At 40.3% G+C, this 27662-nt stretch overlaps 1 protein-coding gene across 6 annotated transcripts; it reads left to right on the top strand.

Moving 5' to 3' along the window:
- The first annotated feature begins 244 nt into the window (after positions 1–244).
- LOC105493126 (mortality factor 4 like 1) lies at positions 245–27662 on the top strand. 6 transcript variants are annotated; one of them, XM_071100824.1, is made up of 13 exons: positions 245–413; positions 6580–6626; positions 8853–8920; positions 14375–14491; positions 15538–15624; positions 16652–16732; positions 21126–21151; positions 21633–21721; positions 22371–22472; positions 23700–23788; positions 24216–24388; positions 24990–25074; positions 27132–27662. In XM_071100824.1, the coding sequence occupies exons 1-13, from the start codon at positions 374–376 to the stop codon at positions 27214–27216; spliced, it is 1089 nt and encodes a 362-aa protein (XP_070956925.1). In that variant the 5' UTR covers positions 245–373; the 3' UTR covers positions 27217–27662. The 6 variants fall into 6 exon arrangements, with proteins under 6 accessions (XP_070956925.1, XP_070956926.1, XP_070956928.1 ...); XM_071100825.1 differs by lacking the exon at positions 14375–14491; XM_071100827.1 differs by lacking the exon at positions 14375–14491 and having other exon boundaries at positions 245–474.

Genomic DNA, 27662 nt, shown 5'->3' with positions numbered 1-27662 from the left:
TTCCCCGCTTTACCAACCCGCAGCAGCCCGGGTGTGGGGCTGCAGGGGGGTGGCAGGGGGGTGGGGAGGAGTGGGGTAGGGTAGCCGGCCCCTCCCCCACCCAGCTGCGCCTCCACCAACTAGAAACTACCAGTCCCGGCGTGCCCCGGGGCGGCGCGGGCGCAGGGGCGCGGGCGCGGCGGGTTGTCATTGGCTGGAGCAGCGGCTGCGCGGGTCGCGCTGCTGTGAGGTCTGCGGGCGCTGGCAAATCCGGCCCAGGATGTAGAGCTGGCAGTGCCTGACGGCGCGTCTGACGCGGAGTTGGGTGGGGTAGAGAGTAGGGGGCGGTAGTCGGGGGTGGTGGGAGAAGGAGGAGGCGGCGAATCACTTATAAATGGCGCCGAAGCAGGACCCGAAGCCTAAATTCCAGGAGGGTGAGTGTGCGCCTTTGGGAAAAAGGCACCTAACGGCGCAGGAGATGGAGGCGGGCTCGAGGTGGTTGAGGTTTGAGGGCCGGGGGTGGCTCGGGGTGCACCCTGAGAAGGCGGCGGATAGTGCTTTGTGCGGGGAAAGCGCATTGCGGATGGCAATTCCGATGCGTCATTGTGAGCGCTTTGTGAAGCGAGAGTGCTACGCAGGCGTTAGCGTGGGAGAGGGAGCGTTTGGCGCGTGGCACACCCTCGTCAAGTGTTTGTTATTGTTCTGAGGAAGAGGGCGCGGAGAGAGCAGCCTATTGTAGGGAGGCGACCAAGGCGCCATGGCGGCGGTTAGGGGAAGTGATGTGGCGGCGGGGGGAGGGGCGGCGGTGGTTTCTGGCTGTCCTGCAGCGCGCCCGGCCGCTTGGGCAGCCACGACGGGCGGTTAGGTGCTCCCTGGAGCCCCGGGGTGGTCGCGTTCGGTGGAGACTCGGAGCTGCAGATGGGGGTGGGTTTGGCGCCACGGGGCGGGAGAACTGCGTTGTAAAATGGCCGTTGCAACATGGCGGCTTCATCATGGCCGCTGGCGTCTCTGCCCCGTTTGCAGGCGCAGCTTCAGGGCAGATGCAGCGCCCCCTTCCACGAAGACCGCAAGGTTGCCGGGTCCCCCTTCGCTTACCTCAGAGTGGTGGGTGGGGACAGAAAAAAAAAAAAAGGATCAGTGGGATGAGCGTTTTCCTCCGCTTTGTGTTGCCTGGAGGCCTCACTCTGCTCTTAGGCGCAGTGCCAAGATCCTATGGTAATGTTAGTGCGCTCTCGCTTTGCAGTTGCTCGTAAAAAGTAAAAATGATCTGAATGCAGTGTTAACGCCGTTTGCCTTTGTAAGTCCCATTGTCTCGACATCATTTTTTAAATGCAGTAATTGTTTGATTAGTTGCAGTGTTTAACAGTGACTTGAAAGTTGAGTTTATTTTTATTAATTGGTTTTCGATTGGCATGAGGTTTGGCTAGGGTTAGACTGCCAGTGGAAGGCAGCTCTTTAAATTTTCACAACGCTTCAATTTATGTATAATAAGGTGGAGGTCTAATAGCTAAAAAGGAAGTAAAATCCTGTTGAAAAGGAGGAACACTCTAATATTCGTTTTCATTGCTATGGAAATTTATGCTAGTTACCGTAAATACGGTGTTTCCATGCGTACTATTTTTGTTCTAGGGATTTTTAGACTTGCATTAAAATTCCTTTTAGAGACATAAATCTTAAACCGTAGTACTGCGTATCTTATGGGATATTTAAGGGAGTTTTAGGGGTATTTTGTTAACGAGTGACTTTTTTGTTTATATATATATATATTTTTTAAACCGTAGTACTGCGTATCTTATGGGATATTTAAGGGAGTTTTAGGGGTATTTTGTTAACGAGTGACTTTTTTGTTTATATATATATATATATTTTTTTTTTTTTTTTTTTTTTTGAGACGGAGTCTCGCTCTGTCGCCCAGGCTGGAGTGCAGTGGCCAGATCTCAGCTCACTGCAAGCTCCGCCTCCCGGGTTTACGCCATTCTCCTGCCTCAGCCTCCCAAGTAGCTGGGACTACAGGCGCCCGCCACCTCGCCCGGCTAGTTTTTTGTATTTTTAGTAGAGACGGGGTTTCACCATGTTAGCCAGGATGGTCTCGATCTCCTGACCTTGTGATCCGCCCGTCTCGGCCTCCCAAAGTGCTGGGATTACAGGCTTGAGCCACCGCGCCCGGCCTGTTTATATTTTTGAGACGATGTCTCACTCTGTCACCTAGGCTGGAGGGCAGTTATGGTACTCGGCTCACCTCTGCCCCCCGGGCTAAAGCGAGCCTCCCAAGTAGCTCGGATCACTGACGCGCGCCGTCATGCCCGGCTGAGTTTTGTTCTGTTTTGTTTTTAGGGGTTTTTTCTTTCTTTGTGGGTTTTTTTTTTTTTTTGTATTTTTGGTAGGGACGGAGTTTCATGATGCCCAGGCTGGTCTTGAAGTCTTGGGCTCAAGCGATCCACCCGCCTTGGCCTCCCAAAGTGGGAGGATTACGGGCGTTAGCTATCGCGCTCAGCCGTGTGACTTTTAATACCCTTCTCCCACCTTGAGAATCTGTGACTCTACCTCCTATGGATTCATTATTTTACTAGACGTTTTAGAGCAGATATTCTTAGTCAGTGCATTCAGAGGGTCCGTGAAATTGAATGAGGAAGATGTGTTTTTTCTGTGTACCCAAGTTTAGTTTTCAGTTAACAGTGTAATTCCTCCCCCCAAACCCCGAAAAAAAACGCCGCATTAGTATTTTCAGTGTATTTTCATATCTCAGCATTACAGTTGTGGAAGATGTTTTCAGTTATCAATCATTCTCGTTTCTTCAAAATTAGGGTAGTTGCTGGATGACTAGCCAAGTCTTTGTCCTGTAATGTCATAGAACGTGACATTTAAAATGTTTTGGTGTTTCGATACAGTTGGTTGCCTTTGTACTACTGTGTGTTTTATGTATTTATGAAATCATTCGGCTCGTAGGCTGTATCAGACTGTCAAGGCACAAAAAGTTAATCGCTTCTGTAGGAACAGCCTAAGGTTGGCTGTTTAAGGAAGCGCTTTAGTCTAGAGGGTTGCTAGTTAAGAGGGGAATAGCAGAAGAGAATTCCTTGTGCCCTTTTTTTTTTTTTTTTTTTTTTTTGAGACGGAGTCTCGCTCTGTCGCCCAGGCTGGAGTGCAGTGGCCGGATCTCAGCTCACTGCAAGCTCCGCCTCCCGGGTTTACGCCATTCTCCTGCCTCAGCCTCCCGAGTAGCTGGGACTACAGGAGCCCGCCACCTCGCCCGGCTAGTCTTTTTGTATTTTTTAGTAGAGACGGGGTTTCACCGTGTTAGCCAGGATGGTGTCGATCTCCTGACCTCGTGATCTGCCCGTCTCGGCCTCCCAAAGTGCTGAGATTACAGGCTTGAGCCACCGCGCCCGGCCCCCTTGTGCTGTTTTAAGTGGTGTAATTGGAGAAAGGTAGGAACCAAGGTATCCCCAAGTAAGGTTTTGAAAGCTATGTGAGAGATTCTGTACTTAACATTATTTTCCAGATGTGTTTTCTACTTGTGTTTAAAATGGAATTGTATAACCACCTTTTAAAAATGATTTTAGTGGGCCGGGCGCGGTGACTCACGCCTCTAATCCCAGCACTTTGGGAGACTGAGGTCAGGAGTTCGGGACCAAGCCTGGCCAACCTGGTGAAACCCAGTCTCTACCAAAAATACAAAAATTAGCAGGGCGTGGTGACAGGCGCCTGTAATCCCAGCTACTCGGGAGGCTGAGGCAGGAGAATCGCTTGAACCCAGGAGGCGGGGGTGGCAGTAGGCCGATGTCGTGCCATCGCACTCCAGCCTGGGCCACAGAGCGAGACTCCATCTCAAAAAAAAAAAATTTATTTATAAGATGATCAGAGAATATCTTGCAAGGGAAAAGGAATATTTTATGAATGCTAACAGAATCGTCTTGAAACACTCCAGAGTAATGTAATGGTAGAAAAAAGAGTGGTGAGAAATAGTGTTTTTTTGTGTGTGTTTTTGTTTTCTTTTTGAGGCAGTCTTGCTCTGTTGCCCAGGCTGGAATGCAGTGGCGCGGATCTTGGGTCACTGCAGCCTCCGCCTCCTGGGTTCAAGCGATTCTCCTATCTCAGCCTTCTGAATAGCTGGGATTACAGGCACGCGACACCGCACCCAGCTAATTTTTGTATTTTTAGTAGAGACAGTGTTTCACCATGTTGGCCAGGATGGTCTCAATCTCCTGACCTCGTCATCAGCCTACCTCGGACTTCCAAAGTTATGGGATTACAGGTGCGAGCCGCTGCGCCCGGCCGAGAAATAGTGTTTTTAATGATTCTTGTAAACTTGTAAAAAAGTTTTTTTATTTGAATGTTCTATAAGCAATTCTTAAGGCATAGTGACTTCTTTGCAGTGGACTTGGTTTTCCATTGGAAATGCTTTTTTTTGTTTGTTTTGTTTTGTTCTGTTTTTGAGATGGAGCATTTGCTGTCCTGGGTCATACTCCTCAGCGCTGTGTATTTTTTCAACAGAATACTAGGGCCTCTAGCTAGAATGGAGGTCAGAGGGCCTCCGTTTCAGTGCACTTTTTTCCGGCAGCAGCAGCGAAGGGGGAAAAAATGGTAGGCCATTTTCAGAGTGCCTTTAAAATGTACCTGGAGAGTGAAATTAGGAAACACAGATCTGATCTTTGGCGCTGTTACTAGCAGTATGGTTTAACCATTTTAGTTCTTGTTCCTGGGCTGTTGGAGAAGTCTTTGATCTCCCTGTTTTCCAATCTCCACTTTAATGCAGAAATGCTTTGCGTAGGTCCAGCAGCCTCTAGCAGTGATTCTTTATAGAGTGAACCACTTACAAGAATTAAATAAAGTTAATAGGTCGTGCTCTGGGAGATCCTTGTAATATGGGTCTCTGGTGAGGCTTGAAAATACATAGTTTAGGCCGGGCGCGGTGGCTCAAGCCTGTAATCCCAGCACTTTGGGAGGCCGAGACGGGCAGATCACGAGGTCGGGAGGCCGAGACAGGCAGATCACGAGGTCGGGAGATCGAGACCATCCTGGCTAACACGGTGAAACCCCGTCTCTACTAAAAAATACAAAAAGAACTAGCCGGGCGAGGTGGCGGGCGCCTGTAGTCCCAGCTACTCCGGAGGCTGAGGCAGGAGAATGGCGTAAACCCGGGAGGCGGAGCTTGCAGTGAGCTGAGATCCGGCCACAGCACTCCAGCCTGGGCGACAGAGCGAGACTCTGCCTCAAAAAAAAAAAAAAAAAAAAGGAAATACATAGTTTAAAAATATATTTTAAATTTTAATTTTTTTTTGAGGCAGTCTTGCTCTGTCATCCGGGCTGGAGTGCAGTGGTGTGATCTCTGCTCACTGCAACCTCCAGCTCCTGGGTTCAAGCAATTCTCCTGTCTCAGCCTCTCGAGTAGCTGGGACTAGAGGTGTGCACCCCCATGTCCGGGTGGTATATGTGTGTGTGTGTGTGTGTGTATGTGTATATATACGTGTGTGTGTGTGTATATATGTGTTTGTATATGTGTGTGTGTGTGTGTGTGTGTGTGTATATATGTATATAAGAGATGGAGTCTCATTCTCACCCAGGCTGAAGTGCAGTGGCACGATCTTAGCTCACTGCAACCTCCACCTCCTGGGTTCAGGCGATTCTTGTGCCTCAGCCTCCTGAGTAGCTGGGATTATAGGCACACACCACCATGCCTGGCTAATTTTTTGTACTTTTAGAAGAGATAGGGTTTCTCCTCTTGGCCAGGCTGGTCTCAAACTCCTGACCTCAGGTGATCCACCCACCTCGGCTTCCCTAAGTACTGGGATTATAGGCGTGAGCCACCTCATCATGCCTGCTCTGTTAATTTTAGAGCTAAAAAAGAGCTGACATTGTTGGATATTTCAGTTGTCCGTGGGTCTGTTGAAACCAAGTGGACTGAAAATGTGTGCAAAATCTTTCAGCTGTAGTCAAATGTAATCTGAGGTACTGTGTAGAATTGCTTCCAAGACTTCCAGGACCTGACATTTTGTTTAGTCTTGCGAGTAGGCTCAACATAGACTGTTAAGTTCCAAAGGTTAGGCTTTATTGTCTCATTTCTTTGTTCATTGAAGCAGCTTAGCACTTAGAACATCATTCCACATTTGCGGAATGAACATAGTGAGACCCCTTAATCCAGCCAATCTCTGATGTGTATTGATACTTTAATTTGTAGGATATTTTACTGAGTAAAAGGGTTGGAAGCAGATATACAAGTGGAGAATAAAGGTCCTCAACTTAGAAAACCAGATGAGGAAATCTTTAAATAACTGTATTTTCAGATGTACAGTTAAAACCAACCAACCTTGACAGCGTTGCAGGAGATTCTACCTATGTGCTTGACAGGTGATAGATGATTTAATTATTTAAGTAGATTGATCTGCTAATAAATTGTTTTTGTTTTTACCATCGGATACCAACGGTGTTTTTGTTGTAGGGTGTGGTTGAAGTTTGAGCCACAGTGGTACTCTATAGCTGTCCCGGCTTTTCCTAATTTGGCTAGGAATACCCTAATAATAGTGTGATGACTCTCTAAGATGTGAATCATCTTATAGATGAGAAGAAATTACAATTAATCCAGTACTTTTTCTCCCTTTACAGGTGAGCGAGTGCTGTGCTTTCATGGGCCTCTTCTTTATGAAGCAAAGGTATGAAACTTGTTTTCTGTTGAGAAGTTGGCCAAAACTACTGGTTAGATCTGACCGTTTACTATACAAGTGCAGTGTTTTGTTGTTGCCTCAGTAAGAGAGTTGCCTGTTTTAGGTTCGTAGTTAATAAATTTCTTCATCTTTCTGGGATTTTTATTGTTTTGCTTAGTGGCTCAAATAAATAAAAACATTGCTACTCTCTTCCGCTTTTCTTACCGATCTGGAAGTAGCATTTGAGGGGAGTGTTAGAAGGGGAAGATGGGTTGTGGGAAAAAATAGCATTTTATGGTTAATGACTTGGTGAGAAAACATTGCTCAAGTTACTTTTAAAAGTAAATATATGCTGAGTAAGCATTGAGCTAATTATATTAGGTTAAAAGTAAAAGCTAATATTTAAAATAAATACATTTAACTTTTGATTGTTGGTTTGTCTGGCAAAATTTGAATCCTGGGAGGCTTCATTTGTATCAGAATGTGCTCAAGTTTTAAAAACTGATTTTACATTTAGCTGAAGGTAAGCAGGAGAATGCATTCCAAAGTCAAAAAAAGTTACAGTATTTTGTTTCTGATAACTTTTTTAGTAAAAATATTTAAGACTTGACTATACATTAAACAGTTGTAGCTCTAAAAATGAACCCGTAAAGTACAAAACAGTATGTTTAATTTATGCAGTTTCTGCCTAAATTCTTGAATAGTTTTATGCTATATGTGTCTGAAAATAGCCTTAATTATAAAGTGTCAGACAATTCTGACTAAATATTAGCCATTTTCACTACTTTTTTTTTTCCTGTGCTCTAAATACACAGAAGTGTGTTTTTAAAGTTCTGAAGAGCCAAACGCGGTGGCACATGCATGTAGTTTCAACTACTCAGAAGGCTGAGGCTAGAGGATTGCTTGAGCCCAGGAGTTCAAGGCCAGTCTGGGCAACCAAGCGAGACTGTCTCTCCCGCTTGCCTGCCCCCCCTGCCCCCCCCCCCACAGTATTGCTCTGTCGCCCAGGCTGGAGTGCAGTGGTGCGACCTCTGCCCCTCTGCCTCCCGGCTCCTGCCTCAGCCTCTTGAGTAGCTGGGATTACAGGGGCCAGTCACCACACCCAGCTAATTTTTGTAGTTTTAGTAGAGACGGGGTTTCATTATGTTGACCAGGGTGGTCTTGAACTCCTGACCTTGTGATCCACCCGCCTTGGCCTCCCAAAGTGTTGGGATTAGAGGCATGAGCCACCACCCCGCGGGAGACTCTCTTAAAAAAAATCCTAAAATGGCTGAATTTGGATGTATGGAGATGGTCAGGAATTTCTAAGTATATGTATATGTACATATATCTTAATGATATAACGTTTATACAGTTTATAAGTGCTAAATTACGGCTCATGGCCAGGTGCCGTGACTTACAAGCCTGTCATCCCAGGGCTTTGGGGAGCCAAGGCAGGAGGATCTCTTGAGGCCAGGAGTTTTGAGATCAGTCTGGGCAAGATAGCAAGACTGTCTCTACCAAAAAAAAAAATTGTGTGTCCTGTTAATCATTTTTATCCCGAATGTTGTTTTTTGTGTATCAATGTTTGGCAAACTCTACTAAACTGGCTGAGTTTTCTCCTGGCAGCTGACACTCTGGTGAACAATTTTTGAATTGAAGCTATCAAAACAAATTAAACTGTTGTGGTTATTTTGGTTTTCTCAAAGACTTTTAAATCCAAATCCAGTTAGTCATCACTTGTCATAGTTAATGACTTGCTTCTAATAATTCCTTTTGTCTGGTTGCTTTTAAGAAAAATGTGAAATATTTTTAATTCATTGCTTTACAAGTTGTTTAATTTTTCTCAAACAGGTCCGTTTACTGCCTTTCATAAGCCAATGAAGTTCTTTTATAATATAGTTTAAAGACTTTGCTTTAGAGGAATTTGCTTTTGAAATAAATATAGCTCCTGGCTAATTAGACTGAGAAAACACAAGCATAGCTTTCTTTAGCTGTCCTTGGATGGCTTTTGTAATCCATTGATTAAAGATTAGGGTGACCTTTTATGCTTGTGGTTCTCAGCTTTGTTGGACCTTTTGTGACTAATCTGCAGTTTTGTAACTTCAGTATTCTGCAAGCTTAAATAGTGTTCTCTTAGTCCTTTTGTTTAGGCCACCATAAAGCTTGTGTAGAGTGTCTTTGAAGGATGATTTGAAAAGGTAGTGTCTCTTTAAAAAATTTCTAAGTGAATTATTATTTTTTTTTTAATTTCAGTGTGTAAAGGTTGCCATAAAGGACAAACAAGTGAAATACTTTATACATTACAGTGGTTGGAATAAAAAGTGAGTATTAGATCTTACAATTTTATTTATAATTAACAAGATAGCTTGTGTCACGGACTGGCTTAACAAGCATATGCTTTTCAATTCTTCTGCAGTTTTAATGTAATATAATACATATTGAAGCAAGGGTGAATCATTTGTAGTGTGACAAAACTATTGGAAATTAGGGTACTGAGCCATTTTAATTTAAATATACTTGGTTCTTGGGAGTATTTATTATGTGCTAGTGTAATACCTAATAGTCATATAGTCAACCAATTATTCTGGTTGAATGTGGCAATCACATTTTTCTGTTTTGTTTCTGTTTTTTTTTTTTTTTTTTCCCCGGTTTTGGTACGTTTTTAGGATGGCCTGAATTTTTTGGCCTTACCACAAACATTGATTATATATGTTATTTCAAGCAGCTGTGTTGAAAACCAGTTGGGTTTTCTGTCTAGAAAAGGGGAAAGGATAAAGGTTGCTTCATTGAGAAATAAAGACAGAATTTACCAACTCATTTTCTGAACTTCGGAAACATGATTTAGTGTTGACAGAAAATGACCTAATGTGACCCAGTTTTTAGCATGATTTAACACAGAAATTCAATTATAGAGTCTTAATTTCTCACCCCTAGGAGTTAAGCCTTTTTTTTTATTTTGGAGATGGAATTTCACTTTTTTTGCCTGGGCTGGAGTGCAGTGGCGTGAGCTTGGCTCACTGCAACCTCCGCCTCCTGGGTTCCAAGCGATTCTCCTGCCTCAGCCTCCTGAGTAGCTGGGATTACAGGCAGCTGCCACCACGCCCAGCTAATTTTTTGTGTTTTTAGTAGAGACAGAGTTTCACCACATTGGCCAGGCTGGTCTTGAACTCCTGACCTCAGGTGATCCTCCCAAAGTGCTGGGATTACAGGTGTGAGTCACTGTGCCCGGCCTGTGTGTGTGTGTGTGTGTGTGTGTGTGTGTATGTGTATGTAAAGCACCAATGTTACTGATCTATTTCCAGGAATGGACAGTGGGTATAGATTGAACACATTCTAGAATGTCCATCCAGTGGAGCTCTTTTTCAGTGATGAGACTTTTCTCCTTGGGCCTCACAAATAACCCTGTCTAAAAATTTACCCAAGTCTTCTATTTGGTGATTGTAATTAAAAGACTTGTAATTTTTACTGTGGGAGGTTTTACATTTTATTAATGATGCTTTGTCCTTCAAAGATAGCACTGCCATTGCTATTTAGTATTGTTCTTGCGAAATTGCCCTCTAGTAACTTAGGGCTTTGTGTCACCTGACTCAGGCTCTGGTACCTGGTTTACCATGGGAGCAGTGCCATCTGATTTGATAAGTATTCTGTTACTATGGAAGGAGTTTTTTTTTTTTTTTTTTTTCCCTGTGAAGTTCACTGGCCCTGTGACTTTGGTCTTGTTTCATGTAGTACTCTATCTAGGTGACCAACCCAGTTAATTTTATTTCTTTGTTAGAAAGTTGTTTGCACGTATCAGATGTTTTCAGCTGAGAATTTATTAGACATTTCACTTCCATTAATATAAATGTGGAAAGGTAGAAATCTGAAATGCATAGAAGTGCATCCTGACAACTTGTGGGTTTTTTTCCCAGTTAATGATAATTAAAGTATTTCTAATAATCAGTGAGATGTGGTGGTGCGCACCTGTAGCCTCAGCTACTTGGAAGGCTGAGGCAGGGGGATTATTTGAGCCCAGGAGTTTGAGGCTGCAGTGAACTATGATGTGCCACTGCACTCTAGCCTGAGTAACAGAGCAAGACCTGGACTCCTTTAAAAAGAAACAATAACATCTATTTCTAATAATGATAGGTAATATCTAATAATGATAGGTAACTCCAGCCTCATGGACTTATATTATAAATATTGAGAAGTTGGGAAAATAATGGAGAAAACTGTCTTGGTGAAAGTAAACTGTGCTTTTAGTACTAAATGGATTCTAATATCTAGGAAACAGGAAAATAGTGACTCGTAGTGTATCTCATAGCTTTTTATTACTAAACAGTGCCTTGCTAAAACTGCATTTCAGTCTCTTATTAGACTTACATTTTATGTGTTAATATTCTGACAATATCCAGATAAAGTTGAGAGTGTTAGGAGAATCTCATTTCTCTACAGGAAAGATAATAATTTTATGCATACTATGAGTGGGAAAGACCATAAAGGATATAAGAGAAAAATACAAAGCAAATTTATGGGTTAGGCTTACTCTCCTCCACCTCCTGCATTTTAAAGAAATTGTTTTAGAGCCAGTATGGTGGTACCTATAGTTTTAGCTTCTTGGGAGGCTGAGGTCGAGCCCAGGAGTTTGAGGCCAGCCTGGGCAACATAGCTAGACACCCCTCTTATAATTAAGCAAATAAAAATTATAAAGAAGTGTTTGAGGCTGGGTGTGGTGGCTCACGCCTCTAATCTCAGCACTTTGGGAGGCCAAAGTGGTTGGATCACTTGAGGTCAGGAGTTCGACTCCAGCCTGGGCAACATGGTGAAACCCCATCTCTACTAAAAATAAAAAAAATGGCCGGGCGCGGTGGCTCAAAAATGTAATCCCAGCACTTTGGGAGGCCGATGTGGGTGGATCACGAGGTCAGGAGATCGAGACTATCCTGGCTAACATGGTGAAACCCCATCTCTACTAAAAATGCAAAAAACTAGCCGGGCGTGGTGGCGGGCACCTGTAGTCTCAGCTACTTGGGAGGCTGAGGCGGGAGAATGGCGTGAACCCGGGAGGCGGAGCTTGCAGTGAGCCGAGATCAGGCCACTGCACTCCAGCCTGGGAGACACAGCGAGACTCCGTCTAAAAAAAAAAAATAAATAAATAAAAAATAAAAAAATAAAAAAAAATTAGCCAGGTGTGGTGGCACATGCCTGTAGTCCCAGCTGTTCAGGAGATTGAGGCAGGAGAATCACTTGAACCCGGGAGGTGGAGATTGCATTGAGCTGAGATCGCACCACTGTATTCCAGCCTAGGCCGCAGAGCGAGACTCAGGAAAAAAAAAAAAAAGATTGAACACATAAGAAACGAAGTAAAGGAAACTATGAAAAAGGAATAGAATAAAGAAGATATTTTTAAAAACCTTAAAAAATTATTTTAGAATTTCACCTTAGTAACTATGAATACAGCTTTTATGCTTAGTTCTTTTTCACATACAATAGATACCCTGTATAAAATTGCACACATAGATGTGTACAGCGCAAAGACTGGATTTTAAGCGGCATTTGTAGCTTGTCACAAATTGTGAAAATACCAAATGCTTTGTATTTTCTGATTTTACTGCTTCGAAAAATTTTCCTCTTTGGTGTATTGTAGTCCAGTAACTCAAAGAAATGATAGGTTTGTGTAGATTTTTTTGTTCTCAACTAATTTGACACATATTAATTACTGTTGGGGAAAGTTAAGAAGAAATGGCATCAAATATTAGATTTGTTACTATCTTTGTAGATGTACTGAGGAATATATCAGAAATGTCTTTGGTTGACTTGGCGTGTAGATAAATATATGCAATATTGAAAGAATGATCTTAGCTTTAGGAAGTCTTCAAAGAAACCTTTAAATTCATTTTGAAAGGAGGAGGAGTTATTCAAATACCTAACGTGTTGTGTATTTAGTCTATGTAAGTACTGCCCATGGATCATTGTGACTCTGGGAAGTAGTCACGTTACCGTTAGAAAACTACGAAATTCTAGATGGGTGCGATGACTCACGCCTGTAATCCCAGCACTTGGGGAGGCCAAGGTGGGCAGATCACCTGAGGTCAGGAGTTCGAGATCAGCCTGGGCAACACAATCAGACTCTGTCTCAAAAAAAAAAAGAAAAAATTACGAAATTCTTTTATGCTTCACCTATATATAAAATTTTCTGAGTGGCCTTCAGTTATTACCATGGATCATTGTAACTTTCGGAATTGCACTCACAAATGACCTTTAGAAAATTCTGAAATTTGGGCCGGGTGTGGTGGCTCACGCCTGTAATCCCAGCACTTTGGGAGGCCAAGGTGGGCGGATCACAAGGTCAGGAGTTCGAGACCAGCCTGGCCACCATGGTGAAACCCTGTCTCTACCAAAAGTACAAAAATTAGCCAGGTGTGGTGGCTCATGCCTGTAATCCCAGCTGCTCGGGAGGCTGAGGCAGGAGAACCACTTGAACCTGGGAGGCAGAGGTTGCAGTGAACCGAGATCGTGCCACTGCACTCCAGCCTGGGTGACAGAGCAAGACTTGTCTCAAAAAAGAAAAAAAAATTCTTGCCGGTCAGAATGGCTCAGGCCTGTAATCCCAGCACTTTGGGAGACCTAGGCAGGTGGATCACGAGGTCAGGAGTTCAAGACCAGCCTGGCCAACATGGTGAAACTCCATCTCTACTAAGAATACAAAAATTAGCTAGGTGTGGTGGCGCGCACCTTTAGTCCCAGCTACTTGGGAGGCTGAGACAGGAGAATCGCTTGAATTCAGGAGGTGGAGGTTGCAGTGAGCCGAGATCATGCCACTGCACTCCAGCCTGGAGTGAGACTTTGTATTAACAAAAAAGAAAACATTCTGAAATTCTTTTATGTTTGACTTATATGTAAAAATTTCTGAGTGTTTGGCTTTTTTATTATCTTAGTAGTGATGTTCCTTGGAGCAAAAGATGTCCACTTCATTTTTCTTTGATTCAGCAAGGATTGTCAGCTCTTTACCTATAAAGCAAACTCTAACAGTAACTTTGTGTTTAGAGCAAGTTGCTTATTTAAATACATTTTATATCAGTGGGAAAGGGTTTATAACATTCTAAAATGGAAACTTGTAAGTGAAAATTGGCTAACTCCCTTTGATTTAGAGAGAATTGGAATAGATATAAATACATGGCCAGGCACGGTGGCTCATGCCTGTAATCCTAGCACTTTGGAAGCTGAGGTGGGCGGATCACCTGAGGTTGGGAGTTTGAGACAAGCCTGACCAACATGGAGAAACCCCGTCTCTACTAAAAATACAAAATTAACCAGGTGTGGTGGTGCATGCCCATAATCCCAGCTACTCAGGAGGCTGAGGCAGGAGAATCGCTTAAACCCAGGAGGTGGAGGTTGTGGTGAGCCAAGATCGCACCGTTGCACTCCTGCCTGGGCAACAAGAGTGCAATTCCATCTCGAAAAAAAATATATATATATATACACATACACACACACACACACACATATATATACATAAATATCTCAAAAATCTCATTTTGAAAATGGCTTGTGTGGGGTACCTTTTAAAATTCATACAACAAAACCTTAATCCCCAAATTGGAATTTTCTTAAACTTCAGTTAATCTTTTTTCAAAAACATACTAGATGATTGAGATTTCTAAATTTTCAAACCTCATTGGAATTTGTTGACACAGACACTTAAATATTCCATTTGTAAATGAATCTTAATAAAGCTAAAGCCAAATTCTGCACCTGGTCACTGAGATTACTTTGTACTATGCTGTCTATATCAGAAGTGCTGTGAGGCCCAGGCGCTCTGAAAAATCATTGAAGACACGTGAGGATATTGTAGCCCTTTTTCCTGTTCCTGAAGGAGCTCCCTCAGTACTCCACCCCCTCCTGACCTCTAGGTAAATGCATGTTTTGAACTTTTCTCTAGGAAATCATGTTCAGGATTGCTTTTTATTATTTTCCTTTTGGCTGTATTATATGAGGTCAGAGGTGGGAAATCATTAAACAAAAGAAAGTCTTAAATTTTTTTTTAATTGGGTACCTTGAGAGTACACCTAATTGTGTCACTAAAGGAGCTCCATCAGCAGGAGAAAAGATTAACTGCTCAAAAAAATTTAGCATTCCCTAAGAAATAACAGTTTTGTTTGCCATTTTTGGTGAAAAAACACATAATCAGAAATTGTGTTTTGAACAAGCTTTTTGAAGTGCCAGAATGCCTTAACATTTTTAAGAGTTGGTTCTGCCTTCTAATATTTAGAAAGCCAGCTTTCTGATCAGCCTTGAAAGTTAGTGTGTGTGCATTTGTGACTGAATGAAGGTGAAGAATGGTGTCGAATCATTTTAATACTTTACAAACTTGACTAGGTTCCAGTCTAGTTGGTGTTTGAGTATTGTAGACTTCCTTATATGTTTCTGACATATTTTTAGTGTTGTTTGTGTCAGGGATTCGCAGGTGTTTTACATGTATTCTCATAACAATTTTTTGAGATAAGTACTGTTATTCTCATTTCATAATGAAATGAAAACACAAAAAGCTATGTGGAACTTTGTCATTACACACAGCTGGTTTTAATTTTTAAAAATAACTGAGTTTTTGACTCCTGTGCTTTATTTTTGACAATTAAAGTCTTTAAGATAACATAAGGCTAATCACTTAGTGAATGTTACATTAAGTGCCAAACTCTTAAGCCATTTCTAAAAATGATTTGAATAATCTGCTTTTGGACTCCGGCAGCTTAGATTTGGAATGCTGCTTTTTGAAAATAAAAAGTTTTCCTTTTTACAGAACAGACTTCCTTTAGATTTTCATTTTAGTTGAGACTACATTTGTAGTGCTAGTTCATCAAATTATTTCAGAGAAATCCAGTCTTGCCTCTTGGATCTCAGAAAATAAGTTGGAGAACAGAGTATTTTTGAGTTAAATTTTAACTTTCCTCTTTTTCAGTTGGGATGAGTGGGTTCCAGAGAGCAGAGTACTCAAATACGTGGACACCAATTTGCAGAAACAGCGAGAACTTCAAAAAGCCAATCAGTAAGTTTGTTTTGTGAACTGAATATTAAGGAGAAATGCCTGTAGATTAATTTTTGGGTATGGAATGAACAATGGAGATCATGTTGGCTGCCCTGCCTATAAAATAATTTCTGGTACCTCTCAGCTGCTGTGTTACAGCTTTGACTTCAAGTAATCAGGCCATTTCTAGGTAAAGGAAGTAGCATACCTGCCATTACTTAAGCTTATCCTTAGATCTAGGTAGAAAACAGCAGAATGTTTTTGGAAATTGCTATAGGTGTGAACTCATTGGTAAACATCTTTCTTATTTTTGGGGCTCTGGAAGACAAATTTGGTGGGGAAACAAGAAAGCAAACGAGGCATTTCCTATTCTGTTTTTCATCTCTGAAAGCACAGGAAAAGGGACCCTGTAAGACTGTATGATCTATAGGGTAATTTCAAAGTTGAAATGTATATTTAAAAAAACTAAAATGATGGCCGGGCGCGGTGGCTCATGCCTGTAATCCCAGCACTCTGGGAGGCCAAGGCGGGTGGATTATGAGGTCAGGAGATCAAGACCATTGTGGCTAACACGGTGAAACCCTGTCTCTACTAAAAATACAAAAAATTAGCTGGGCATGGTGGCAGCCCCTGTAGTTCCAGCTGTTTGGGAGGCTGAGGCAGGAGAATGGTGTGAACCCGGGAGGCGGGGCTTGCAGTGAGCGGAGATCACACCACTGCATTCTAGCCTGGGTGACAGCGAAACTCTGTCTCAAAAAAAAAAAAAAAAAGAACAAATAAAACATTGGGATTAGTGAATTCCAAAGCAAATGGAATTTTCAGTGCTATGAGAACTATTACAGTCACTTTTTACTACATTGATTTTAATTGAGCCTTTTTCTCTTTGTTGAGTATTTTGTTTGATTTTTTGGAAATATCCCTGTCCAACTTGTTAAAAACTTGGTGCCAGAATTTGAATATAAATTCCTAATGGAATCAGGCTGACATAATTTTTTATTTTCATGTAAATGCTCATTTTATGTTGACATTACTGAAATTATTTTTGAAGGGAGCAGTATGCAGAGGGGAAGATGAGAGGGGCTGCCCCAGGAAAGAAGACATCTGGTCTGCAACAGAAAAATGTTGAAGTGTAAGAAGCTCTTTGTTTTGATTTTGCATACTATATGTGAAGATAATATTTTATACTCATTGTGTGTTAGACTGTGTTGAAAATTGAAACTTTTGGAACATTGTCGGAACCAGTAAGAATCCCATTCCTCAGGTATCAGGTCATTAAAGTAGTTTAAAATACATATTGCTTAATTTTCCTCAGCAGATTCCCCCTCCCTTTAACTTGTGTGTATAAATATATGTGTGTGTAATGTTTTCTCTTACAAAGATAGTATTAGTGGTTATAAGTTTTGAGATAATTTTTGGCAAGCCTTTTCAAACGTAAAAAGCAAGTGCTGGCAAGTGCTAAAAATACATACCAATTAACCCCCACTTTAGTGAAACCCATGGTAAGAATTTGTGAGAAGTTAAGGTTTCAAATAACTGCCCTTCCCGTCTTCACCCCCAAGAAAACCTTTGCTTTTTTTGAGACAGAGTTTCCCTCTTGTTGCCCAGGCTGGAGTGCAGTGGTGTGTGATCTGTGCTCACTGCAACCTCTGCCTCCGGGTTCAAGTGATTCTCCTGCCTCAGCCTCTCAAGTAGCTGGGATTATAGGCATGCGCAACCACGTCTGGCTGATTTTTGTATTTTTAGTAGAGATGGGGTTTCACCATGTTGGTCAGGCTGACCTCCTGACCTCAGGTGATCCACCTGCCTCGGCCTCCCAAAATGCTGGGATTACAGGCGTGAGCCACTGCTTCCGGCCCAAAACCATTACTTCTTGTTAACTCTAGATTTTAGAACATCTGATAAGAAGCCTAGAGTGAGAAAGTCATATGCATGTATACATTTTGTATGTTTAAAGTTTGTGTAGGATGGTGTGGTAGCTCACACCTGTAATTCCCCTACTTTGGGAGGCTGAGGCAGGAGGATGGTTTGAGCCCAGGAGTTTGAGACCAACTTGGGCAGCATCGGGAGCCCCTGATTCTACAGAAAAATAAAAAAATTAGCCTGGGGGTGGTGGCACATGCTTGTAGTCCCACCTATTCAGGAAGCCAATATGTGAGGATCACTTGAGCCCAGGAGGTCAAGGCTGCACTTTAGTCTTGGCAACTGAGTGAGACCCTGTCTTTAAAAAAAAAAAAAGAAGAAAAGAAAAAAGAAAAAAAAAAGTTGATGTACCTGGAAGTGGATGACAAGAGTGGTAACTTAATAAGTATTCTTAAGTATTTGTTAATAATAAAAACAAAGATTATAATTTTTATTAAGAGGCCATTTTATTTCTTACCAGACTTATTGATCTGCCTTTTCTACTTAAAAGTAAGGTGTTGCTATCCCCAGTGCTTTGGGAGGCTGAGGGAGGAGGGATTGCTTGAGGCCAGGAGTTCTGGGCTGCAGTGATCTGTGATTGCACCACTGCATTCTAGCCTCTTAAAAAAAGGTGTTACTAATGAAGGTATCTAGCATTTAATGCATTTGGAGATGTTTGAAACCGGTTTTTTTTTTTTTATTTTTTTTTTATTTTTTATTTTTTACTCTTTTGGTGAGAAGATAATTGGTTTGGCAAGGAGTAAGTGTGTTACTGTTTGAGGATTGCTCATAGTTTTATTAAGTGGTAACATGTTTTCATGATCTGGTTTTTTGTAAAACTGTAGTGTAGTATTTCATTAAGATTTAATAGTAATTGGCCGGGCGCGGTGGCTCAAGCCTGTAATCCCAGCACTTTGGGAGGCCGAGACGGGCGGATCACGAGGTCAGGAGATCGAGACCATCCTGGCTAACATGGTGAAACCCCGTCTCTACTAAAATATACAAAAAACTAGCCGGGCGAGGTGGCGGGCGCCTGTAGTCCCAGCTACTCGGGAGGCTGAGGCAGGAGAATGGCGTGAACCCAGGAGGCGGAGCTTGCAGTGAGCCGAGATCCGGCCACTGCACTCCAGCCTGGGCGGCAGAGCAAGACTCCGTCTCAAAAAAAAAAAAAAAAAAAAAAAAAAAAAAAAAAAAAAAAGATTTAATAGTAATTATATCTTAAAAGGCAGCAATTTCTCTTTATTTAGAAAAGATATTTTTATCAAATAGTTTATAACTAATTCTTTATCAGTGTGCTGAGTTACATAGAAATTCAAGTGGTAGTATGCCCATAAGTTATTTGCATTTGAATACAGTATTGTGCAGTTTCAACTACAAAAATAATGGCTGAGTAAATATATGAAGTAAAGCTTTAAAATTCAAATTTCCCATTCTTGAACAGTAGAAGCCTCTTCACATTGGCTTCTGAGTCTTTTGAAGGATCCTGAGTCTAGATGTTTGAAGCATGAATGTCAGTCTCTTACTACTGGGACTTATTGAAGTATATGGGTTGAATATCCCTTGTGTGAAGTGTTTCGGACCAGAAGTGTTTCATATTTCAGACTTTTTTTGGATTTTGAGATGGTTGCGTTATACTTACCTGTTGAACATCCCAAATACAAAATCCAAAATGCTCTAATGAGCATTTCCTTTGAATGTCATGTTGGCTCAGAAATTGGCATTTTTGGAGCATTTTGGCTTGGGGATGCTGAACCTGTATATTTTATAGATCTCTTACTTTAGAGTTGAGATCACTTGTCAGTGTTTTAGTTTTATATTATAGAGTGAGTGGGTAAAGGATTGAGTGTGAGGACTCTTGGTTTCCCTTAGTCTTCACATGTTGACATGTGCGACTAAAGTTCATGGTTGACTTTGTCCGAGAAATACAGTCCAACAGATTTTTACAAAACTAACAGAGAAAACCTATACTTCAGTTTGGCCAGATTTTTGTATTTATATCCAAACATAAGTTAATTTTAATTGTCAAACCTTTAGACCTAAATTAAATGAATATATTTAATTAATAACATTTATAAGTATTATTTAAAGCTACAGAAAAGTAAAAAAATCCAGGTGTTATAGTATCTTTCCATTGAAAGTAATCCATAATCATGGGCTTTATAAACTGTTTCCCTTGTGGTCTAGAAATAATAATAATGTAAAAAAGCAAAATTAGGCCAGGCATGGTGGCACACGCCTGTAATAGCAGCATTTTGGAAGGCCGAGGTAGGCGAATCACTTGAGATCAGGAGTTCGAGACCAGCCTGACCAACATGGTGAAATCGCGTCTCTATTAAAATACAAAAATTAGCTGGGAGTGGTGGTGGGTGCCTATAAACCCAGCTACTTGGGAGGCTGAGGCAGGAGAATTGCTTGAACCCGGGAGGAGGAGGTTGTAGTGAGCCGAGATCACCCAACAGACAGAGCAAAACTCCCGTCTCAAAAAAATAAATAAAATAAAAAAGCAAAACTAGCAATTTTCCATTTGGCAGTATGTAAGTAGACATGAGTTAAGTTGCTGTTGGAGATGATAATCAAGATGAGGAGACTTAAGTGTTGTCCTAAATGTGGGATTATGGAGTGTGTAGTATTGAACAGGAGGGAACATAATTTAGAGAAGAAATAAAGTGAAACAAAGTTTGGACCAGTGAGAATAGAATAACAGATTGGTACTTAAGAAGTATACAAGCCTGGGCAACATAGTGCTAGAGACCTCTATCTCTGCAAAATAAAAAATAAAAACAGAAAAATTCACCCAGCATGTTCGTGTGTGCCTGTGATTCTAGCTACCTGGGAGGCTGAGACGGAAGATTGCTGGTGCCCAGAAGGTCAAGGCTGCATTGAGTTGTGATTGCACCACTGTACCCCAGTCTGGTCAACAGACTGTCTCCAAAACAAAACAAAAAACCCAACAACAAAAGAAATACACAAATCTAAAAATTAATATTTTGGGGAACAGAAATAATTGGAAAAAAATTTTAACGTTTGACACTTTTTTGGTGGGTCTAATAATGTAGTGTATACTATAACACATATTAATATAACCTTGGAAGAACGAAGTTGTTTACTAAAGTGTTCTTGGTTTGCTTTTCTGTTTTTTTGTCTTTGAAACTCTGTCACCAAGACTGGAGTGCAGTGGTGCAATCTCGGCTCACTGCAGCCTTGGCCTCCTGGGCTCAAGCGATCCTCTCACCTCAGCTTCCCAAGTAGCTGGGACTGTAGGCGCTTGCCACTATGCCCAGTTAATTTTTGTATTTTTTATGGAGAAGAAAATTTGCTATGTTGCCCAGGCTGGTCTCAAATTTTGAGCTCAAGAGATCCACCCCCCTTCACTTCCCAAAATGCTGGGATTACAGGCATGTGCCACTGCGCCTGGCTTGGTTTACTTTTTTCTATTATATGGAGAGAGATGGGAATTTAACCAATTGTTAATAAAAATCCTTGTGTCTGAGTAGGACACGATTTACCACCTGATCTTTTATCCAAGTTAGTATTTCTCTGTGAACTTAACCCTGATAAAGGGAGTTGAAACAAAGGCAGTTTTACTGGAAATAATTATTTTTCTTCTTTTTCTCTCCTTTTAGGAAAACAAAAAAGAACAAACAGAAAAGTAAGAATATTAACTTTCTTAACGTTAATTTATGTTACCTTTATAACATTGACATTTTTAGTTAGACTATTTTGAAAGCTATGAAATTTTGGAGTAGGCTTATATTTATTGATTATTTCAAATAGGTGTTTCACAGCAGTGTTATAAAATAGGTACATGGTGGTAGAGACCTTTTTTTTACCAAGGAGAAACTCGTGAGCATTTATTTTCATCTGCTTTAGTCTTAATTACTCCCACTGAGAAGATAACATTTATAAATAAATGGAAGGTGGTGATACTAAATCCTATACTAAATGTTTGGTAGAGCTCTTCGTGAAAGTTGTATTTTTGGTGGGAATATGATTCTTTAACTTAGATTCAGGTAACAGCTGTGTAATGGAGAAATAGTATAATGAAAAGGGAGAATGTGTCAAGAGACTATTTTCCTTATAGAATTTGTTAAATTAGCTAAAATGAGACTCCTCCCCCCCAACATTTACAGCACCTGGAAATGGAGATGGTGGCAGTACCAGTGAGACCCCTCAGCCTCCTCGGAAGAAAAGGGCCCGGGTAGATCCTACTGTTGAAAATGTGAGTTTTTCTTGAGTTTATGAGTAGCATGTTAGGATTTTTAGTCTCAGTTATATGACATAACCATGGGAGCTTTGATTCTCTACAAGATTTGCTTACATGGTTAATTCTTGAAATTAAACATTTTCTCTTTTGGGGTAAAGTATATGTTTCTGTACATCTTTATTTCACCTGTAGCTCTAGATTTACCTACCCAGTTAATCATCATTTGTTGTGTAACCTTCACCTACAAGACTATTTCTTTGGTGTTAGATATATATTTTTATGAGTTAAAGATGTACCTTTAAGATGGTTGTGTTTGGAATAGTTGTTTTGGTATCAATGGTAAATAAGAAAATATTAAGTTAAAATATATCAAGTCAGTGTGTTTCATTTCCTGAACAAGAGGAACCTTACTGAAGAATTTTTACCTTTACAAGAAAATGCTCTAAATAGACTATAGTTCGGGTCAGATTCTTTTCTCCCAACAGCAAACTATGTGTGGTCTTTTTCATTTACGATTTTTAAAAATGACAGTACAGCTGTATGTGTGGTTGGCTACTTTAAGAATTTATCCCTAGTGCTTCTAAAAGTCAGCTCCCTTCCATGTTTGGTATTTAGCTTTAGCAAGAAAGGTTAGGTTTTTAATACTCTTCCTATTTCTATTTAGGAGGAAACATTCATGAACAGAGTTGAAGTTAAAGTAAAGATTCCTGAAGAGCTAAAACCGTGGCTTGTTGATGACTGGGACTTAATTACCAGGCAAAAACAGGTAACTTGAAAAGCTACCCAGATTGTTAAGCTGTATGATACATTCCTGCTAGCAAAAAAAGTTTTTAAAGGAAAGTGTTATATTGACTTGAATTATTAAGGCATGACTGATAAAATAATACTGTAATTTAGAGGCTGAACATTTTAGAACTACTACCAGAAAGAATAACTTGGAGAAGAATAAAAGTTCACATATAAATTTTATGAATTTGTAATGATAAAGGTGGAAATAACTGGTTTTTGGAGATTGCTGTGGCAGGAACTTGTTCTGAAAATTCGTAAAGGCAAAGAAGCATGTGTTTACTGTCTTATTGTCATTGCTGATGGTAGGACATAGAAAGCACACACCACCACCTGCAAGGTGTTCATGACCCTGAAAAGAACCTGAATCTTACTAAGCGCCTGAGTCTATTATTAGTTTGCAGGAAATAAGATGTTTAATGGAGCGACATGTTTATCAGTCATTGAACTCTATAATTGAGAATTTTTTGGACAAACGAAGCTATTTAAACAAATGGCATAGGTAGGGTTAGGGATAGTGGGGGGAGATGATTACGGACTGCTTGAGGATTATGAGACTTAAGAGACATATCAGTCTGTTTGTGGATACGGTTTTTCTGGATTTGAATCCTTTGGAGGATTATGCAATTATAGCTAAACTGCAAAGATTCAAGCCATGGCTGTATCACTTATTATTTGTGAGCTTGGACAAGTTTCTTAGTCTTTTTGTGCTTTTGTTTCTGCATTTAATGGAATAGTAGTTCCTATTTGACAATGCTAATGAGAGGATGAAAAGATAATTATTTTAATGCTTTAGACTAGGTCTAGCAAATAATATGCATAACAGTAAATGATGACTTGGTAATACTACAAAGGCACATTCATGTCTGTTGATTGACGTTTTTAAAAGTTTTGCTGTTCTGTCCAGTAGAGTTTCATTAGCCACATTTGACTGTTTAAATATATAGATGCCCCATAACTTACAATGGGGTTACATCCCAATAAACCCAGCAGAGAGCTGGAAAATTAAGTCAAACCATTTTAAGTTGAGAACTGTCTGTAATTAAATTTTTAGTTTCTCAGCTACATTATCCATGTTTTAAGTGCTGAATGTCTCCTAATTTGAAATACTGTTACTGTTACCTGATCTTTGTATAAAAACTTGCCTGGTATAATTTTTCTTTAAAAAAGAGAGTGCGTATATTTAAGCATGTTTTTGTCTTCATAGCTCTTTTATCTTCCTGCCAAGAAGAATGTGGATTCCATTCTTGAGGATTATGCAAATTACAAGAAATCTCGTGGAAACACAGATAATAAGTAAGAATATACATTTTTGAGATACACTCAAAGACATTTGAAAAAGTTTCTAAATAAGTCATCCGAAACTCGTACTGACTCCGAACCAGTACCACCAGAAACTAGCAAAATAGAATTTCACTGCTTTGACACAGGAATTGGCTGGCTGACTTTTTCTTAAAGGGCCAGATAGTAAATATTTTTAGGCAAAATTTAAGCTATCATGTAGGTATTTTGTATAACCATTTAAAATTTAACCATCTGAAAATGTAAGAATCATCTTAATTGCTTTAGTTTGTCAAACCCTGCTTTCATATGCCCTTTTAAAACATCTCAGCTATGGTTCATTGTTACTAGCTCAGTTTTTAATGCTTTAAATTGGTTGAATTATTCTGTATCTCAGTTCTTTTCTTTGACCAGTTTTGGAATATTTTTGTTCATTTATCAGGGAGTATGCGGTTAATGAAGTTGTGGCAGGGATAAAAGAATACTTCAACGTAATGTTGGGCACCCAGCTACTCTACAAATTTGAGAGACCACAGTATGCCGAAATTCTTGCAGATCATCCCGATGCACCCATGTCCCAGGTGTATGGAGCGCCACATCTCCTCAGATTATTTGGTAATATTCCATGTGGAAAATAATGGATTTTACTTTTTGGAGGGGTTTTCCCTAAATGAGTAAGAGGTAAAGTAATTCACTTTCCAAAACATGACTCCATTTTAATTTGAACTTTTGTCTAGAATGTTAAATAGCAAAATCTCTTTGGGAGCAAGGGTTTCAAAAATCATGTATTTTACTTATTTTTATTTTATTATAATTTTTTTTTGAGACAGAGTCTCACTCTGTTGCCCAGGCTAGAGTGCAGTGGTGCGATCTGCTCACTGCAACCTCCGCCTCCTGGGTTCAAGCAATTCTCCTGCCTCAGACTCCCAAGTAGCTGGGATTACAGGCGTGAACCACCACACCTGTGGTAATTTTTGTATTTTCAGTAGCGATGGGGTTTCACCACGTTGGCCAGGGTGGTCTCGAATTCCTGACCTCAAGTGATCTGCCTACCTTGGCCTCCCAAAGTGCTGGGATTACAGGCGTGAGTCACCACGCTCGGCCTAAAATCATGTATTTTAAAGGAATTGGTGGTGTTTGCTCACATAATTAAAATACATGGTTGTAGTGCTCCTGCCTTGGATGTAATTTTGGATAAATTCTCTTGTTTAAACAGTACGAATTGGAGCAATGTTGGCCTATACACCTCTGGATGAGAAGAGCCTTGCTTTATTACTGAATTATCTTCATGATTTCCTAAAGTAAGTCTGTGTTTGAAATTATAAACATGAATTTGAAAATTAGTGTGTAATGGGAGGGATTGGCAGTATAGATGCTAAAACATTAAACATTGTATTGGTACAGGCATAGATAGACCGTAATGGAGCAGTATAAGTAAGTGCAAATATAGTGGAGTCTCAGAAATGACAGATGGTATATGGATGGCATATTGGTGCAGTAGGGGAAAGCAGTGGAATCTGGTAGATGGTGATAAGACAGCTGACAGTTTGGAAGAAAACAAAGCCACACTTTGTGTGATGTCATGTACCAAACATCACACGTGTACCAAAATTCTAGATGAATCGAAGTTTAATATTGTTAAGATAATGAGAGGACAAATGTAATATTTTCATAGTTCTGTAGTGTTCCATTTATGATAAATGGCTGGTACCTTTAATACACACAGAGTTCTTCGGTAAGAAATGAACAAACCAGTGAAAAGTAGGACAGGAAGTTTACAGCCATAGCAGCACAAAGGACCATTAAAAATATGTCAAAAATAATGATAGAAGTATAAACTGTCAGTAAAGTAGCACTTGTCAGATTGGCTAAGGTTTAAATGTTTGAAGAAATGGAGAAAAGGGCAATCCTGGTTTCTACTAGTTTTTGGAGGGCATTTTTATAATAGTGAAGAATTTGAAACAAGAACTTAATTAAAAGGATGAGGTCATTCTAAACATACTGATAAAGATGTCTGTGTTTTCATTTGTAAAACAGCCAAGTTGTGGTAGAGGAGTATGGTATAATTCTTACTTGTAGAGAAACATTATTTTAATCTTTGCATAAGATCTGGCTTTCCAATGTGGATCTTAGTTAATACTGGATTATTTCTTGGGAGTGGTGTTGGGAGGAAGGGTGGGAGTTTTCAGTTTCTACTTTGTATATTTCTGTATATGAATTTTCTCATTACAGTCGTTTTACAGTAAATTTAAAACTGCAACGTGGACTTGAGAATCTAGGCAAAATTTACTGTTTTTGCTTTACTAATGATAAATACCTTCTTTATGGAATGTGCTATACTACTTGACATTTCACCTTCTCTTTTATATAATGATTAAAAAAAAAAAAAAAAGTTTATTCATTTAGAGATAGAGTCTTGCTCTGTTGCCCAGGCTGGAGTGCAGTGATGGCAATCACGGCTCATTGCAACCTCCACCTCCTGGGTTCAAGCGATTCTCGTGCCTCAGCCTCCCAAGTAGCTGTATACCACTATGCCTGACTAATGTTTGTATTTTTAGTAGAGACGGGGTTTTGCCATGTTGGCCAGTCTGGTCTTGAACTCCTGGCCTCAAATTTTTCTGCCTCGGCCCCCCAAAGTGCTGTGATTACAGGGGTAAGCACCCACTCTTGGCCTGATATGACTTTTTTTTCTTTTATTTCTTTTTTTTTTTTGGGAGATGGAGATTTGCGCTTGTCCATGCTGGACTACAATGGCGTGATCTCAGCTTACCACAACCTCTGCCTCCAGGTTCAAGCAATTCTCCTGCCTCAGCCTCCCAAGTAGCTGGGATTACAGGCATGCGCCACCATGTGCTAATTTTGTGTCTTTAGTAGAGACGGGGATTCTCCACGTTGGTCAGGCTGGTCTTGAACTCGCAACCTCAGGTGATCGGCCTGCCTTGGCCTCGCAAAGTGCTGGGATTACGGGCATGAGCCACTACTCCCGGCTGATACGATTTTTTTCTAAAGAAAATATCTAGATGTTCTTTTAGGGTAATGCTGTCATGTAATAGGTTAATTGTTTCTTAAAGATAGTTCAAACTCCCAGGTTGGTATTCTGAAGACATAACTGTTCTTTGCTGTTTAGAAATAGGGGAGTAATTCCAGAGTTCATTCTTTTGTTATATGCATAGTGTTGTTTATTATAGAACCTTATTTACCTGAATTGTCATTATGTGTGGTTTTATTGTGAGAGAATGTCTAGTTTAATGTATTTTAGGGAAGTGTTTTCTGTGGCTTATGTATATAATATATAGGAAGAGATTTGGATTAAGATAATGACTTTAAAAATTTTTTGTAATGAATATTTTATTTTTAGGTACCTGGCAAAGAATTCTGCAACTTTGTTTAGTGCCAGCGATTACGAAGTGGCTCCTCCTGAGTACCATCGGAAAGCTGTGTGAGAGGCACTCTCACTCACTTATGTTTGGATCTCCGTAAACACATTTTTGTTCTTAGTCTATCTCTTGTACAAACGATGTGCTTTGAAGATGTTAGTGTATAACAATTGATGTTTGTTTTCTGTTTGATTTTTAAACAGAGAAAATAAAAGGGGTAATAGCTCCTTTTTTCTTTTCTTTTTTTTTTCATTTCAAATTTGCTGCCAGTGTTTTCAATGATGGACAACAGGAGGGATATGCTGTAGAGTGTTTTATTGCCTAGTTGACAAAGCTGCTTTTGAATGCTGGTGGTTCTATTCCTTTGACACTACGCACTTTTATAATACGTGTTAATGCTATATGACAAAATGCTCTGATTCCTAGTGCCAAAGGTTCAATTCAGTGTATATAACTGAACACACTCATCCATTTGTGCTCCTTTTTTTTTTTTTTTTTTTTTTTTTAATGGT

This window comes from Macaca nemestrina, chromosome 7 (genome assembly GCF_043159975.1).
Source record: "Macaca nemestrina isolate mMacNem1 chromosome 7, mMacNem.hap1, whole genome shotgun sequence".
NCBI lineage: Eukaryota > Metazoa > Chordata > Mammalia > Primates > Cercopithecidae > Macaca > Macaca nemestrina.
Note: the sequence above shows the minus strand (reverse complement) of the source record. Positions and strands in the feature narration are given on the sequence as shown.

Bases quoted from the DNA above. Each gene is read 5' to 3' on its own strand.
- LOC105493126 (XM_071100822.1), top strand. From the start codon at position 759: ATGTGGCGGCGGGGGGAGGGGCGGCGGTGGTTTCTGGCTGTCCTGCAG. The intron at 21,152-21,632 runs GTAAGAATATTA...CAACATTTACAG, and splicing joins AAAAAAGAACAAACAGAAAA to CACCTGGAAATGGAGATGGT. The intron at 25,075-27,131 runs GTAAGTCTGTGT...TTTTATTTTTAG, and splicing joins TATCTTCATGATTTCCTAAA to GTACCTGGCAAAGAATTCTG.